This window comes from Balaenoptera musculus, chromosome 6, assembly GCF_009873245.2.
Source record: "Balaenoptera musculus isolate JJ_BM4_2016_0621 chromosome 6, mBalMus1.pri.v3, whole genome shotgun sequence".
NCBI lineage: Eukaryota > Metazoa > Chordata > Mammalia > Artiodactyla > Balaenopteridae > Balaenoptera > Balaenoptera musculus.
The window spans coordinates 67502872-67517706 of record NC_045790.1 but is presented as its reverse complement, the minus strand read 5'-3'; the positions used below and the strand labels follow the sequence as shown (position 1 = coordinate 67517706).

The 14835-nt window shown below is 40.4% G+C and overlaps 1 protein-coding gene across 11 annotated transcripts in view; it reads left to right on the top strand.

Annotated features, from left to right (window-relative positions):
* TRPM3 (transient receptor potential cation channel subfamily M member 3) overlaps window positions 1–14835 on the top strand; it is a 507712-nt gene that overhangs the window by 397476 nt on the left and 95401 nt on the right. For all 11 annotated transcript variants that reach the window (XM_036855282.1, XM_036855281.1, XM_036855285.1 and 8 more), the window contains 2 exons: window positions 8237–8337; window positions 9732–9866. In XM_036855282.1, coding sequence (XP_036711177.1) covers window positions 8237–8337; window positions 9732–9866 — 236 coding nt within the window. The remainder of the gene's footprint in view (window positions 1–8236; window positions 8338–9731; window positions 9867–14835) is intronic.

Below are 14835 nucleotides of genomic sequence, written 5' to 3'. Positions count from 1 at the left end.
AGAGAAACCAGCAGTGACAGTCCTCAGAAAGCACCAACAAAAATGTAATTCCTAGATGTGAGGAACACCCTAAGGTACAAAGTTCTCTCCTTTGTCTGGAACAGCATGTGCAAGAACAAGAGGGAGTTGGATGGTGGCAGGAGACCCTCCTGTTCCTGACTTAGTACATATAAGTAGAGGAGGTGAGCCACATATGGAATTATTCAGATAAGCCATGTTTGCAGGAGAGAGTTTTCCTTCATGGTAGCTGGGAAGAAAACCTTCCAGCTGTGAGTAATAACTAGCCTGGAATGCTACCCTGGGCCCATTATAACCCAACTCACTAAATGATAAAAAATAAAAAAGGAATTAGCACACAGATTTATTCTAAGAAAAAAATAACAAAAGAGCAAAATGTATTCACAGAAGACTAATACTCTATAAAAATGTTTCCAGGGAACAGATGAACATTATGAGTAAATACTTTACCATGAACTTTAAAAAAATTAAATCTCAATGAAGCACTTACCTATGAAGAAATACTTCAGAGTTGGAATACCAAAGTTCAGGTAAGAGTAGGTGAGGCAGCAAGAGGAGATAAAATGTGAATAGCACTCAGGAATAAAGTAAAGGGGGAAAAAATAAAATTATCACAGAATTGCAGAAGAAATGGAAAATGGTACAAGATCAAATACACATTGTGAAAAACCCAGCGCAGGACACAAAGAGTAGAAATGAGGAAAATAAACAAAAATGAAATGAAACAGAGTTAATTGGGATTAAAGAGAAGTTATATTTATAGAAGATAGAAAAGAGATCCAACATAAACATACTTGGTGACTCCAAAGAAGACAACCAAAATAATGGATCAGAGCAAATATTTTGAAATATAATTACATAATTTAAAAATATAATTTAAGAACTTTTATTCAAATTTTTTAAAACTTTGACCTGGATATTGAAAGGGCCACGTTATGCTAGGAAAAAAATGGATTCAGAATCCTCAACACCCACGCTTAAAATCCTAGTAAAGTTACTGAACGTCAAAGAAAAATAAAAGATACTTTGGGCCACCAGGAAAAGTAATCAAGTCTTTTATGAGGTGAAAATCAAGCTGGCCTCAGACCTTCTTACAGTAACATTCAATGCCAGGAGTCCATTGAGGAACAGATTTTATACTGAACCAATGTCATTCAGCTACAATGACTACTGAAAAAGCGAAACAAAACAGTTTAAAACAGTCGAGAACTCTGGCAGTATTGTTCTCTTAAGTTCCTCTTGAAAAAAACTATTGGAGAATTCAAGCTACCAACCAAGAGATGCTTCCTTGGTAAAATCACTAATTGTGAGCATTGATACTAGAATCTAATAGAACTAAGATTTAAAATAAAAATGGGAATTTGAGTAACAGAACAGAATGTAAATGTTACTTGCCATTTACATAACAACAACAAAAATTAACAGGAGGAAAAAGGGTGAAGGTAAAGTTGGTAGGCTTTTTGCCCATTATTATATCTATGCCTTTTGCCTAAGGAACATAATTTAAGACACAATTCAAGTATTAGTAAAAGAAATATAAACATATTTGACAGCACAGAGTAAAACACTAAAAATACAATCTTATATTCTAAAATTGAATGGTGGAGGAAAGGGAGAAAGGGTACATGCATTTAATTTTATCATGATTGCAATAGAAAACTAATTAATGCTTGCTGTCTAGAGAAACATAATTAGGAGTCCACCCCAGACCAACTGAATCAGAATCACCATTTAAACAAGATCCCCAGGTAAATGATATGCACATTAAAGTTTGAGAATTGGTACCATAACAAATTACCACAAACTTAGTGGCTTAAAATAACAAAAATTTACTCATAATTCTGGAGACCAGAAGTCTAAAATTAAGGTGTTAGCAGGGTTATATTCCTTCTAGAGGCTTCAGAGGAGAATCATGTCCTTGCCGTTTTCAGCTTCCAGAGGCTGCCTACATTCCTTGACTTCTGGCTCTTACCTTGCATCAATCTACCCTGTTGCTTTCATTTTCACATGTCCTACTACTACTTTGATCCCCCTATGTTCCTCTTCTAAGGACTCTTGTGATTACATTGCATTTGGCCCATCAGGTAATCCAGGACAATCTCCGCATTTCAAAATCTTAATTACAGCAACAAAATTTTTCTGCCATATAAAGTAACAGCTTCACTGGTTCCCAGGATCAGGACATTGACATCTTTGAGAGATGGGGGCATCACTCAGCCTACCACAAACTCCATTTGTTCAAGTCTCCCTCATCCTTCCCCATCTCTCAGAAAATTCTACTTCCTCCTTAAAGTTGCTCTGACTTAACTGACAGGAAGTGCTCTAGACTTATTTGTATAGCTTCTACAGAACTTACCACTTTGTTCTTTGATACAGTGATTTGTATACTTGTCATATCTCTCCTTTTATTCCATTCCACCTCCATTCTTATTAGATCACACTTTCCTTGAGGGAAGAGTTAGGAGACATGCTTCCATTCCCGTACTCTGCTGACAGTACACACACTGTTTTCATCAAGGACTTCTTAATTGCCAAATCCAGTGCACACTTTTGGGTTCATTTATTCATTCAACAAATAGTTATTAAACACCTATTATGTGCCAAGCACTGTTTTGGACTCTAAGAATACAACAGTGAATAAAGAAGACTCAGTCCCTGACCTCTTGCAGTTTACATTCTGGTGAAGGAAATAAGTAATAAACTAATAGATGCATAAGCTGGTGCTCAGTAATGAGAAGAGTTGTGAAGAAGGAAGACCAGTCTTTTCACTTGCTCTTTTTTGCAGAATTTGCCCTATTGACCATACCCTCTTTCTTGAGAACCTCTCTTTCCATAGTTTAGGACACCATGATCTCCAGTTCTCTTCCTATCTCTCTGTTTTTGTGTGTGTGTGTGCTTTCTTTCTAAAGATTTGCTTTGCTTTCATACTTTTTAAGTATTGGTTTTTCACTTACCCATCTTCTGCTCTCTTCTTCTTGTCACCTTCATGCTAATGTTTCCCAAATCTGTATCTCCAGGCCTGACCCCTCCCCTGCCCCAGACCTCAATATCTAGTGGCCTCTGGTCATTCCCACCTGGACATACCACAGGCATTTAAGCTCAACATCTTAAAGAATGAAATTTTTCTGTCCCCAAATGCTTGTTTTATCTTGCATTGCCAATCTCAGTTGGGTTCCCAAGCTGGAGACAGGGGATCACATTTGACTTCTCTTTCTCTCTTGCTCCCCACTTTAAATCTCACCCAAGGCTATCAACTTTGCTTTCTAAATATCCCTCCATCCAAGCTGCTTCTTCAGGTGCTCATTTTCCCTTTCCTAGAATGCTGCAGAACTTTCCTAACTGCTTCTCCAGTCCACTGCTCTTCCAATCCATCCTTCACACTGCTCTAGTGATTTTCCTAAGTCATAAATCTGACTGCGTTGTTTCTGAGACAGAGTCCTCCAGTGGTTTCCTCATGACTTCAGGAAAAAACAAAACTCCTCCATATCATTTATAAGTCTTTCTATTCTAGCTTCATCTCTCTCTGCTTCTAACTCACACTATACCCCAAGCACTGAATCTTCAATATCTTCCCATGAATTTTCCAAATTCACTGAGTTATTTAACTCCCCAATCTTTGCATATATGATTCTCTTTGCTAGAACACTTTTCTTCCTCTCATTTGTCTAGTGAACTAATCCCATAAAACCAAGTGTGGCCATTACTTATGCAGGGAAGATTACCTGCAGAAAGAGGAAATAATAAAACCATATTTTAATGTCTTATACCTACTTGTTTTCATTTCTACGTCAGCACCTTTGCACTTGATGTTTCCTCTTCCCAGAATGTTTTCCCCCCACTTCTTCACACGATGGCTTTTTCTAATCATTTAGGTCTCGGTTCAAGTGTTTCTCTGGGGGGGGGGGTGGGGTGGGTCTCCTGTTCACTCATTTTAACAGAGCAGCTCCACCACCCTGATCATTATCAGTACCATCCTTAGACCTTTGCTTTCAAGGGCCTTCTCCATGGCCACCTGGGATCCCACACCAGCTAGGGCTGTAGTACCATATGCTGGGGAGGGCAGAGACTGAGCTGACACCAGGAACTGCATAGACCCCAGACCCATTTCAATACTTCAGGGCATTTTTGAAACTTCTGTTTCCCACACGGGATCAACCAGATGCCCCAAAGTATTCCCAGACTTGTGCTATGAGGTTATCCAATGGCTCCATGTCCAGCCTTGGTTTCAGGAGGGCAGCCTGGCCAGCAGATCACTCCAGCTGACTGGCACAATACTTTTGTCCTGGGATCATATGAAATGGGTTGCCAGATGTTGCTGCCACTTTGATTTGGAATGACTCAAATTTTTTATATAGACACAGGTCCCATATATCCTGGGAATGACACTGCTCCTTCATAGCACTTACACGTTCTGAAAGTATACTGTTTATTAATTCATTTATTCATTTATTTTCTGAGTGCCACTCCTCCACTAGTAGAAGTAAGTAGTAAGCTATGTGAAGAGTGACCTTAGCTATCTTGTTCACCACCAGACATTCAGTGCTAAAACAGTTCCTGGCACCGAAGGTATTCAATAAATATCTATTGAGCAAATAAATGAATGATTGCATGAAATAGTGTATTTAATTACAGACCTCTCTCCTTCTCTAGAATGTAAGCTCTCAAAAGACAAAGGATTTTGTCTTATTCACCTTGGTCTTCATACTGGCATAGTGCCTGCCATATGAGAAGGCATGAGGTCAATATCTTTGAATGCATACATAAATAAATAAATGAGTGAATGAATGACCATATAATATCTAGACTCGAGGTTCTTAACCTTGTCTTCACAATTCTAATGTGTAAATGAGGTTAAGAACCTCTAGTTCTTAAAAGCTGTTAAGAATCTCTAGTTCTTAAAAGCTGTTAAGAAACTTTTAAAACTGCAGTGCTCAGGACCAGTTAAATCAGAGTCTCTGAGGATACATCCCAGGCATGAGTATATTTTAAACTTTCCAGGAAATTTCAGTGTTCCACCACAGTTGAGAATAGGGTGACCAGCCATCCAGGTTTGTGCAGGACCGAGGGGTCTCCCAGGATTCAGAAATTTCACTGCTAACACTGTGACTATACCAGGCAAACTAGGATGGTTGGTTACCCTAGTTGAGAACCACTGATTCGAACTGTCACCCAGCACCAATCTTGAGTGATATATTTTCAATTTTTGAAAAGTCAAGACTCATCAGTTTCATGCTTTCATTTGACACTTACCTAATTACATTCAGGCAGTTCACATTGACCTCAATGACTGCTTTCTGCTATGTGTTCTTGTTCAGATTTGTGTGGCTACTATTGACTTGGGTGACATACAAATTTGTGGCATACAAATGGCAAAGGGAATGATTAAACCATTACAGCAGGTCAGCAAGGACCAATAGGGCAGCTAAGCTTCCTTAGCTGGAAGTTAGCATAAAGTGCTACCTTTCCAAGTGCAACTCCAGTGAGCCTTCACTTTTCATTCTCCTTCAAAATGTTGACAGTACATTCTGACACGTTCCTATTTATCATTTATGTATGTCAGTTACCCTGGTATGAGCTTGCAGTCCCTGCTGTTATCTGAGGAGACAAGAAATACTTTTCTTAATGGAAAAATCCCTATGTAAACTGAATTAATATTTATCATTCCAATTAATTTAATTCCTAATTAATTTACTACAAGTATGTGGTTTATACTGAGCCCATCAATATCTGGACACCAGAATCAGAAATGCTCTTTGACCTATGAAGGGAACATAGCACCACAGCTCTCTAGGGCCTTGTTATTCAAAGGGTGGCCCTAGATCATCAGCCTCAGCACTACCTGGGAGCTTGTTAGAAATACAGAAACTCAGGTCCCACCCCAGATGTACTGAATCAGAATCTTTGGAGGTGGGGCCCAAGAATCTGTGTTTTAAAAAGCTCTCCAGATTATTCTTATGCATGCTCAAATTTGAGAAGGGGTCATCTAGAGAACACTTCACTTACCTAATTCTTCACATCATTATCTCAAAGCCCAGAGAGAAGAGGTAAGGGTAAGCAGAGGAAAGAAACATGTGGCACAGTGGTCCCCAAACTCTGCTGCACATTGAAAACACCTGGAGATCTTAAAAACTATCTGCGCCTGGCTTGCCACCCAAGGCACCGTGATACAATTGGTTTGAGGTGCAGCCTGGGCACCGGGATATTTTAAAAGCTTCCCAGGTGATTCTAATGTACAGCAGAGATTGGGAATCACTGATACAGCAGCCATATCCCCAGCTCCTTGCTTTGGGCTTCCACTGATGAAGAACCCAGAGGAATGGGCAGCATCAGCATTTTCTGTCCCTCCTTCCTTCACAAACATCAGAATCAGCAGGGACAAAATGAAGGGAAAACTCTCTGAGTCTGAATCTCACCTCTGACATAATGAATGCTTATTCTGTTTACCCTCTGTTAGTAGCTGTTTGATCTTTAACCTCTCTGGACCTCAGTATCGTCTGTCAAATGGAGACAGTAAGACCAAATTCCCAGGATTATTTGAGACATTACATATGATAACATGTGGATGTGCCTAATACTTTGCCATTCGAAAACATCTGATGCAGGAAAGAGTGTCCTCTCTTTATCCTGCTCCCCTGGTGGTGGGACATCCAGCAGCATGAAGTCTGGCAAGTATTTAGGGATGTCTCTTGCTCAGTACACCAAGGATATTGATGAATTGAAATAACCCTGTTCACGTGTGAGTTCATTTATATAATCCCATTTCAGTCTCACATCTCAGCTGGGTAAACAGGATAACTTTTATTGTCCCCATTTTACAGATGATAAAACAGTGGCTTAGAGAGGTCCAGTGCCACACAGCAGTGAAATGGCAGACTCAGATCCTCTGACTGTAGCCCATTTTTCTCTTCATTCTCAATCTCACATCCTGCTGCTTGGCAGGTTGCATTTATGGACAGGATACATTGATTTAGACCAGCTCTGTCCCAGTAAACCGTCTCTGTGTTGATGGAACTGTTCTGTACTTGCACTGTCCAATTCAAAGGCCACCAGCCACGTGCGACTATTGAGCACTTGAAATGTGGCTACTATGAGTGAGGAATTAAAGTTTTAATTTAATTTTAATTAGTTTAGATTTAAATAGCCACACGTAGACAGTGCAGATCTAGCGACAGAGTCTGGAGAATAATGGGAAACTGAAAAATTGTTCAGTGGTTTCTACTCACAAATCGAAGTAAACCTCAGCCATTTGTTTGCCTTTCTCTTAAAAGATCTTCTTAACTCTTTTTCAATAGAGTGTTAAAGCTGGCTCACTTTCTTTTTTTTTAATTAATTAATTAATTAATTAATTTATGGCTGTGTTGGGTCTTCGTTTCTGTGCAAGGGCTTTCTCTAGTTGCGGCAAGCGGGGCCACTCCTCATCGTGGTGTGCGGGCCTCTCACTATCGCGGCCTCTCTTGTTGCGGAGCACAGGCTCCAGACGCGCAGCCTCAGTAGTTGTGGCTCACGGGCCCAGTTGCTCCGCGGCGTGTGGGATCTTCCCAGACCAGGACCCGAACCCGTGTCCCCTGCATTGGTAGGCAGATTCTCAACCACTGCACCACCAGGGAAGACCCCTGGCTCACTTTCTTGACAAGGGCACCATCACCATGCAATATATAATTCAAATGATGCCTTGAAACCAGTGATTGGCCAGCAGAAACAAAATGTGTTGTAGAGCAGGCTTCTCAAACTTCAACATGTATAGGAATCACCTGGGATCTTGTTGAAATACAGATTCTGATTTAGTAGGTCTGGGGTGGGGCCTGGGATCCTGCCTTTCTAATAAGTGCCCAGGTGATGCTGCTGCTGCTGCCCTGTGAACCACACCTTGACTAGCAGAGCTGTAGAGCAGCAGTCGGGTTAATATTGTCTCCCTTCACTCCTGGGGGCGTTTGGCAATGTCTGGAGATATTTTTGATTGTCATGGCTTGGTGGGGGAGGTGCTATTGGCATCTACTGGGTCCTGAGATGCTGCTAAATATTCTACAATATATAGGACATGATAATTATCCTGCTCAAAATGGCAATAGGGCCAAGTATGAGAACCCCTGCTGTACAGCCAAGTCTGCTCTCCAGGAAGAGGGGGTGGATGGGAGAGCGATGGAGTGGGTCTTCTTGGTATAATAACTGAGTGCTGTTTTCTCTCTCTCATTCTTCTCTCCTACTTATCTACACACAGGAGCCAATGCCTCGGCCCCAGACCAACTGAGCTTAGCTTTAGCCTGGAACAGAGTCGACATCGCCCGCAGCCAGATCTTTATTTATGGGCAACAGTGGCCGGTAGAGTATATGTCGTCACCCCTGAAAAGCCCACTTGCTTGGGCAAGGGTATTTGTTTAAGGAAACTCTGAGAGCGGCTCAGGAAAGCGCTGCTTTTTCTTTAGGGTAGAAACGTTCCTTTGTAACTGCCCTCATTCTCAGCTCCCTTTCTTATATTTAGGAAAACACTGTCATCTGGTGGAAGATATGACAAAGCACAGCTCCAAATGTTCCAAACATTTCCATCTCTCTGAGTGGCCTTTGATAGCAATGTTTAGCTGCAACTAATGCCATTTCTTTTATATGCCTGAAAAAATATATATAAGACAAAATTGTGTTAATTAAAACTAAAGAAGGAGCAGAGTTAGCAGTTTGTTTCTGGTTGTCCCGGAGGTTTCTGCTGCCATGTGGTGGCACCCCATGCTGGTGTGGGGCTGGGTCGCACCTTAGGATACAGAATTAGCAGGCTTCCACGTGCCGGTGCCATCTGGTCCTGGAGGCTGAGCACAGGTCCTCCCTGAACCCAAGAACAATACAGAGGCAACCAAAGCTTTATATAACTGTTCTTGGTTTGTTTCCGTCAACTGGCTCTACCAAAAATAAAAACTTGGAAATTAGCCATTGGGTAGTGTATGCTTGTATGCCCAGGAGGCAGCCAACAGTCTGGGATTTGATTTCTGTGCCTGGAATCACTGCAGGACACACCTTCATGTACAGGTCTTTTTTAACCCTTCCTCTGCCCCAGAGAGCTTCTGCCTAGGATTGAAACCCTGGCTTCATTTAGTGCAAATGAATTGCTAGTGTGGAAAGATTTGTCAAGGAGTCTGGACACTGGGAAATTTTTGTGAAAGAAATTAAATAAAACCCTAGTAAACAGACCAAATGACCTAAATAGTTATTGGGCCTCCGTGTAGAAATGGGCGAGGTGGAGACAAGGTAGTATCACTTAACTTAAAAAAAAAGAGCAGCCTTCTTTCTGGTCTGTTTACTAGGATCCCTCCTCTCAGGTCAGCCAGGAGTCCAATTTAGAGCCTAAGGAAGATGACAATGAAGACAGTAAAGTACTCACTTTGGAACTTCACTGGTTTTGTAGAAGTTTGGTCAGAGAGTTGGAAGAGGGAAAGCCTTTTAAACCCGTGCACCTTCTCAGAATCTAGAACAAAAAAAGAGATCCAAGGAAGAAATAGCTTTTGGAACTAGAGATCCTTGTGTTCTGTTTGCAAAGACAAGCCCCAAAACACAGGAGAGAGTGTGACTGTCCTAAAAGTGGGGTTGGGAAACTCTTGCTAGCATGTTCTTGGAGGTGCTGAAGGTTTACCAGATGTCAAAGGCATCCATTTCTAAACTATTCAGGAGAATGCCAGAGAACTATATCCTTAGACCCTGGGTCAGACTAACTCTGACTTGATTTGCAGGTGGGGTCTCTGGAGCAAGCCATGTTGGATGCCCTAGTTCTGGACAGAGTGGATTTTGTGAAATTGCTCATAGAGAATGGAGTAAGCATGCACCGTTTTCTCACCATCTCCAGACTAGAGGAATTGTACAATACGGTAGGACCAAGCTAAGGCACATTTTATTTTCTCTACTTTTTTTGTTTGTTTGTTTTACCTTCTCCTGCCCCCCACATATCTGTGAGTCCCTGCCCTCCCCTCCAAATGCATGGATCATTTTCCACAAATGCTCCCTTAGACCTGTATAGACAACAAACACCAAGTCACCCAGAATCCACTTGTTTTAACTGCTCAGTTGTCAGCATCTAAGAAGCAGAAAGTTACATGATCACCAAAAGTTAATGTTCTCAGGTTCTTACACAAAAGCATATGGCTCTGGAAATTAGAACACACTTTATTCTGTAAGCCCAGAGGGTGTTTGAGGCAATCAGCAGAGGAGGATTGATTTAACTCCAAGCATCAAAGGAGGCCGATTAACTATCCTGCACCATCTTGTTATCCTCAGAGCTATGAAGTTCATTCATTCCACTATAATAGGATAAAATGTAAAAACCTCTTGTTTGGAGTTACCCAGAAAGATTTGTTTTGTTTTGTTTTATAATGATTTGTTAATTCATTCACTAGGGATACCAAGAAGTAATCAAAAGAAAACCTACTGTTTATGAAGTTGTTGAGAGTATCCAGTGAGTTAAGTACATCAGCTCTGAGCTGATACTCACTAAAATACAATGAAGTTTAAAGAGTAGGTATTGTTTTCCCCATTTTACAGATGAGGAAACTGAGGCCAAGAAGAGAATTGGCTTATTCAACATCACAAAATTTCTAAGTAAAGACAGAAGCCAGTACTGAACCAAAGCTTCTTTCTCAGAGACTGTTTTTCCCCTCATTTGTCACAGTGCCTCTTTGTCCCACCACCCACAGCACTAATGAGATGGAGCTTGTTGACCTGTCCCCAGCCAGTGATAGGTATTAGCTGGTGCCACCCTGGCTCTGTAACATTCCCACTGCTGGAAGTAGAAAACAAGTTAGCGGAATGACCCCACGTTTCTGTTTTCTCTGCAGATTTTTCTCAGTTCCACATACTAAGACTTTCAGTAACAATACGCCAGAATGGCAGAGTGGGAGACCCAGCCTCTATCCAACCCCCCAACAAAGATCAACAATTAGACAGCTATCCACAGACAAAGACAGCTCTAGGAGAGCTCAAGAGTTCAATTAAGAAACTTCAGCAAAACAGTGGAACAAAAAATATCTGAAAATAACCACACAAAAAGGAGAGGAAGAACAGCTTCATTGTGTCTGTATCACCCTGTCCCCTGAGGCCAGCACAGCTCTGTGCCAAGAGGAAGCTCCTCAGCTAGAAATAGTTCCCCTCACTGGAAAAGAGAGAGCCAGTGAGCCTTTCAGGGCACTGCACAAAGGACACACTTTGGTTTCACCCCGCCCAGAGACCTGCAAAGCTGAGACATACTGTGATAGCTAGGAGCACAGTATCAGCCAGGCTGAAGGCTGAGTAACCATGGTTCCCAGAGACCTGCTCTGCAGAGGACCCCGGCATTTTTCACCAGTGAAGAAACCAATAACCAGCACAGCTGCCACAGACCCCTGCAGATTTCACTGGCTTTTGCTCTACAGATATTTGCGTTCATAGACACCAGTCACCCAAGCCCCTCACCACTCCCTCTCCCCTCACCCCTGCTGGTGCCTGGGATCCACACCAGCAGCCAGCCCAGGCCTCTGTGGCTACACGATTGCAAGAACCCAGCCTAGACCCCCATGGCTGACCTCCACTGCTGTGCACACTCTGAAAGCTAGCACCTCTGGCTGTGCACCTGTACACTGCTGGCCTGACACACACCGCCACTGCTGTGGAAATGCAAGACCCTAGAACTGCAAGACCCTGCAGCTACATGAGTACACTCCATCAGCCAAGGCTGCATGTGGACCAATAGCAAGTAAGGAGATTGAATCAGGAATCAAAAACCTCCCAACAAAGAAAAGCCCAGGACCAGATGGCTTCACAGGTGAATTCTACCAAACATTTAAAGAATTAACTCCAATTCTTTTCCAATTCTTCAAAAAAAATTGAAGAGGAGAGAATGTTCCCAAACTTATTTTAGGAGGCCAGCATTACCATAATAGCAAAGCCAGATAAGGACACTGCAAGAAAAGAAAACTACAGGTCAATATTCCTGATGAATATAGATGCAAAAATTCTCAACAAAATACTAGCAAACCAAATTGAAGCACATTAAAAAGATGGTATACCATGATCAAGTGGGAGTCTTCCTAGATGCAAGGATGGTTCAACATATGCAAATTAATAAATGTGATACATCACATTAATAGAATGAAAGACAAAAATCATATGATCATCTCAGTGGATGCAGAAAATATATTTAACAAAATTCAACATCCTTTCACGGTAAAAACTCTCAACAAATTGAGTATAACAGTAACACACCTCAATGTAATAAAGGCCATATATGACAAACCCACAGCTAACATCATATTCAATGCTGAAAGATTGAAAGCTTTCCCTCTGAGATCAGGAACAAGAAAATTGTGCCCACTCTTACCACTCCTATTCAACATGGTACTGGAAGTCGTAGCCAGAGAAATTAGGCCAAAAAAAAAGGAGGAAAAGAAATAAAAATTTTTTATCCAACTTGAAAAGGAAGAAAGAAAATTGTCTCTGTTTGCTGATAACAGCATCTTGTATACAGAAAATCCTAAAGACTCCACCAAAAAATCTATTAGAACTAATAAATTCAGTAAGTTTCAGTATACAGAGGCAACATACAAAAATCAATTGCATTTATGTATGCTAACAATGAATTATCTGAAAAAGAAATAAAGAAAACAATTCCATTTACAACAGCACCAAAAACAATAAAATACTTAGGAATAAACTTAAAAGATCTTTGAGATCTTAAAAGATCTTTCAAAGAAGTGAAAGATCTTTGATCATATATCAAAAACTATGACATTGATAAAAGAAATTGAAGAAGGCACAAATAAATGGAAAGATATCTCATGTTCATGAACTGGAAGTGTTAATATTGTTAAAATGTTCATGCTACCCAAAACCATCTATAGATTCAATTCAATTCTGATGGCATTTTTCACAGAAATAGAAAAAACATTCCTACAATTTGCATGGAACCACAAAAGACCCTGAATAACCAAAGAAGTCATGAGAAAGAAGAACAAAGGTGGAGACATCACACTTCTTGATTTCAAACTATATCACAAAGATACAGTAATTGAAATAGTATGGTATCAGCATAAAAACAGACACATAGACCAATGGAACAGAATCAAGAGCCCAGCAATAAACTCATGCATATACAGTTAACTAATATTAGACAAGGGAACAAAATATAGGAAACAATATGGAGGTTCCTCCAAAAATTTGGGGCCGAGGGGCGGGGGAAATGGGGAGATGTTGGCCAAAGGATACAAACTTTCAGTTATAAGATGAATATGTTTCAGGGATCTAATGTACAGCATTGTGACTGTAGTTAACAGTACTATATTGTATACTTGCAAGTTACTATGAGATCAGAGCTTTAATGTTCTCACCATAACAACAACAAAATGATTATTAAGTGAGGTGAAGGATATGTTAACTAACCTTATTATGGTAGACATTTCACAATATATACGAGCATCAAATCATCACATTGTACACCTTAAACTTACACAATGTTACATGTCAATTTTATCTCAATAAAACTGGGGAAAAAATAATAATGGGGTTTTCAGTAAAATAAATAAATGAAAACACAGAGTTGAATGACCTTCATATAAATTAGAGAATCAAAAGAGTAGAGTGATTTATTCCAATGATTGGAAAGAATTAAGTAGGAAAGTTATAGATCAAGAAAGGCCAATAGATTTCATCACTCCAGTCAAGTCTAATCAACATTCCCTAGAGTACTCTCTTGAAAAGGATTATGGAACAGTGAATGGCCTCAGTGATAAGAATAGCTAACATTTTCTAAGCACTATTTTAATAGTTTTATAAACATTTCATCATTTAATCCTCACAACAGCCCTACCAGATAAGTGGTAGTATTATCCTCATTTTATAGATAATAAGACTGAGTCACGGTTAAGCAGCTTGCCCATGGTCATAGCTGGTAAGCAGCAGGGTCAGGTTTGGAGCCAGGCATTCTGACTCCAGGGTTTGCATGTTTAATCCCGACACAATACTGCATCCCTCAGTGGAAAAAGAGTTCTGATGAGTATGTCTGCCTGAAGGGGCCAGTGGTTGAGGCGGTACACAGGGATTGTCTTGAATACTTGAATTTGTTCCAGCAGTGCTTAAGGATTTGCCATCACTGTTCAGGATCTTCCAATACGGTCACCAGATTTAGCAAACAAAAATACAGAATTCCCAGTTAGGTTTGAATTTCAGATAAAGAGCAAATAATTTTTAGTATGTCTCAAATATTGCACAAGACATACTTATACTCAAAATTATTCATTGTTATTGGTCAAAATGTACAAAATTCCAAATTTATTTATAAAATAAATGTCATGAGGATGTAATATACAGTACAGTGACTATAGCTAATAATATTGTATTGCATATTTGAAAGTTGCTAAGAGAGTAGATCTTTAAGGTCCTTATAACAAGAAAAAAATCTAGGAACTATGTATGGTGACAGATATTAAATAGACTTATTGTAATGATCATTTTGCCATATATACAAATATCGAATCACTATGTTGTACACCTGGAACTAAAATATGTCAATTATACCTCAATTTAAAAAAGATGAGGAAACATAAAAACAAAAGAAGCTGTAAATCAAAAGATTAAGAGATATAGTTACATTTAAAACTTTTAATTTGATACATAAAAAATACATGAGGGCTTCCCTGGTGGCGCAGTGGTTGGGAGTCTGCCTGCCAATGCAGGAGACACGGGTTTGAGCCCTGGCCTGGGAAGATCCCACATGCCGCGGAGCAACTAGGCCCGTGAGCCACAACTACTGAGCCTGCGCGTCTGGAGCCTGCGCGTCTGAAGCTTGTGCTCCGCAACGAGAGAGGCCGCGAC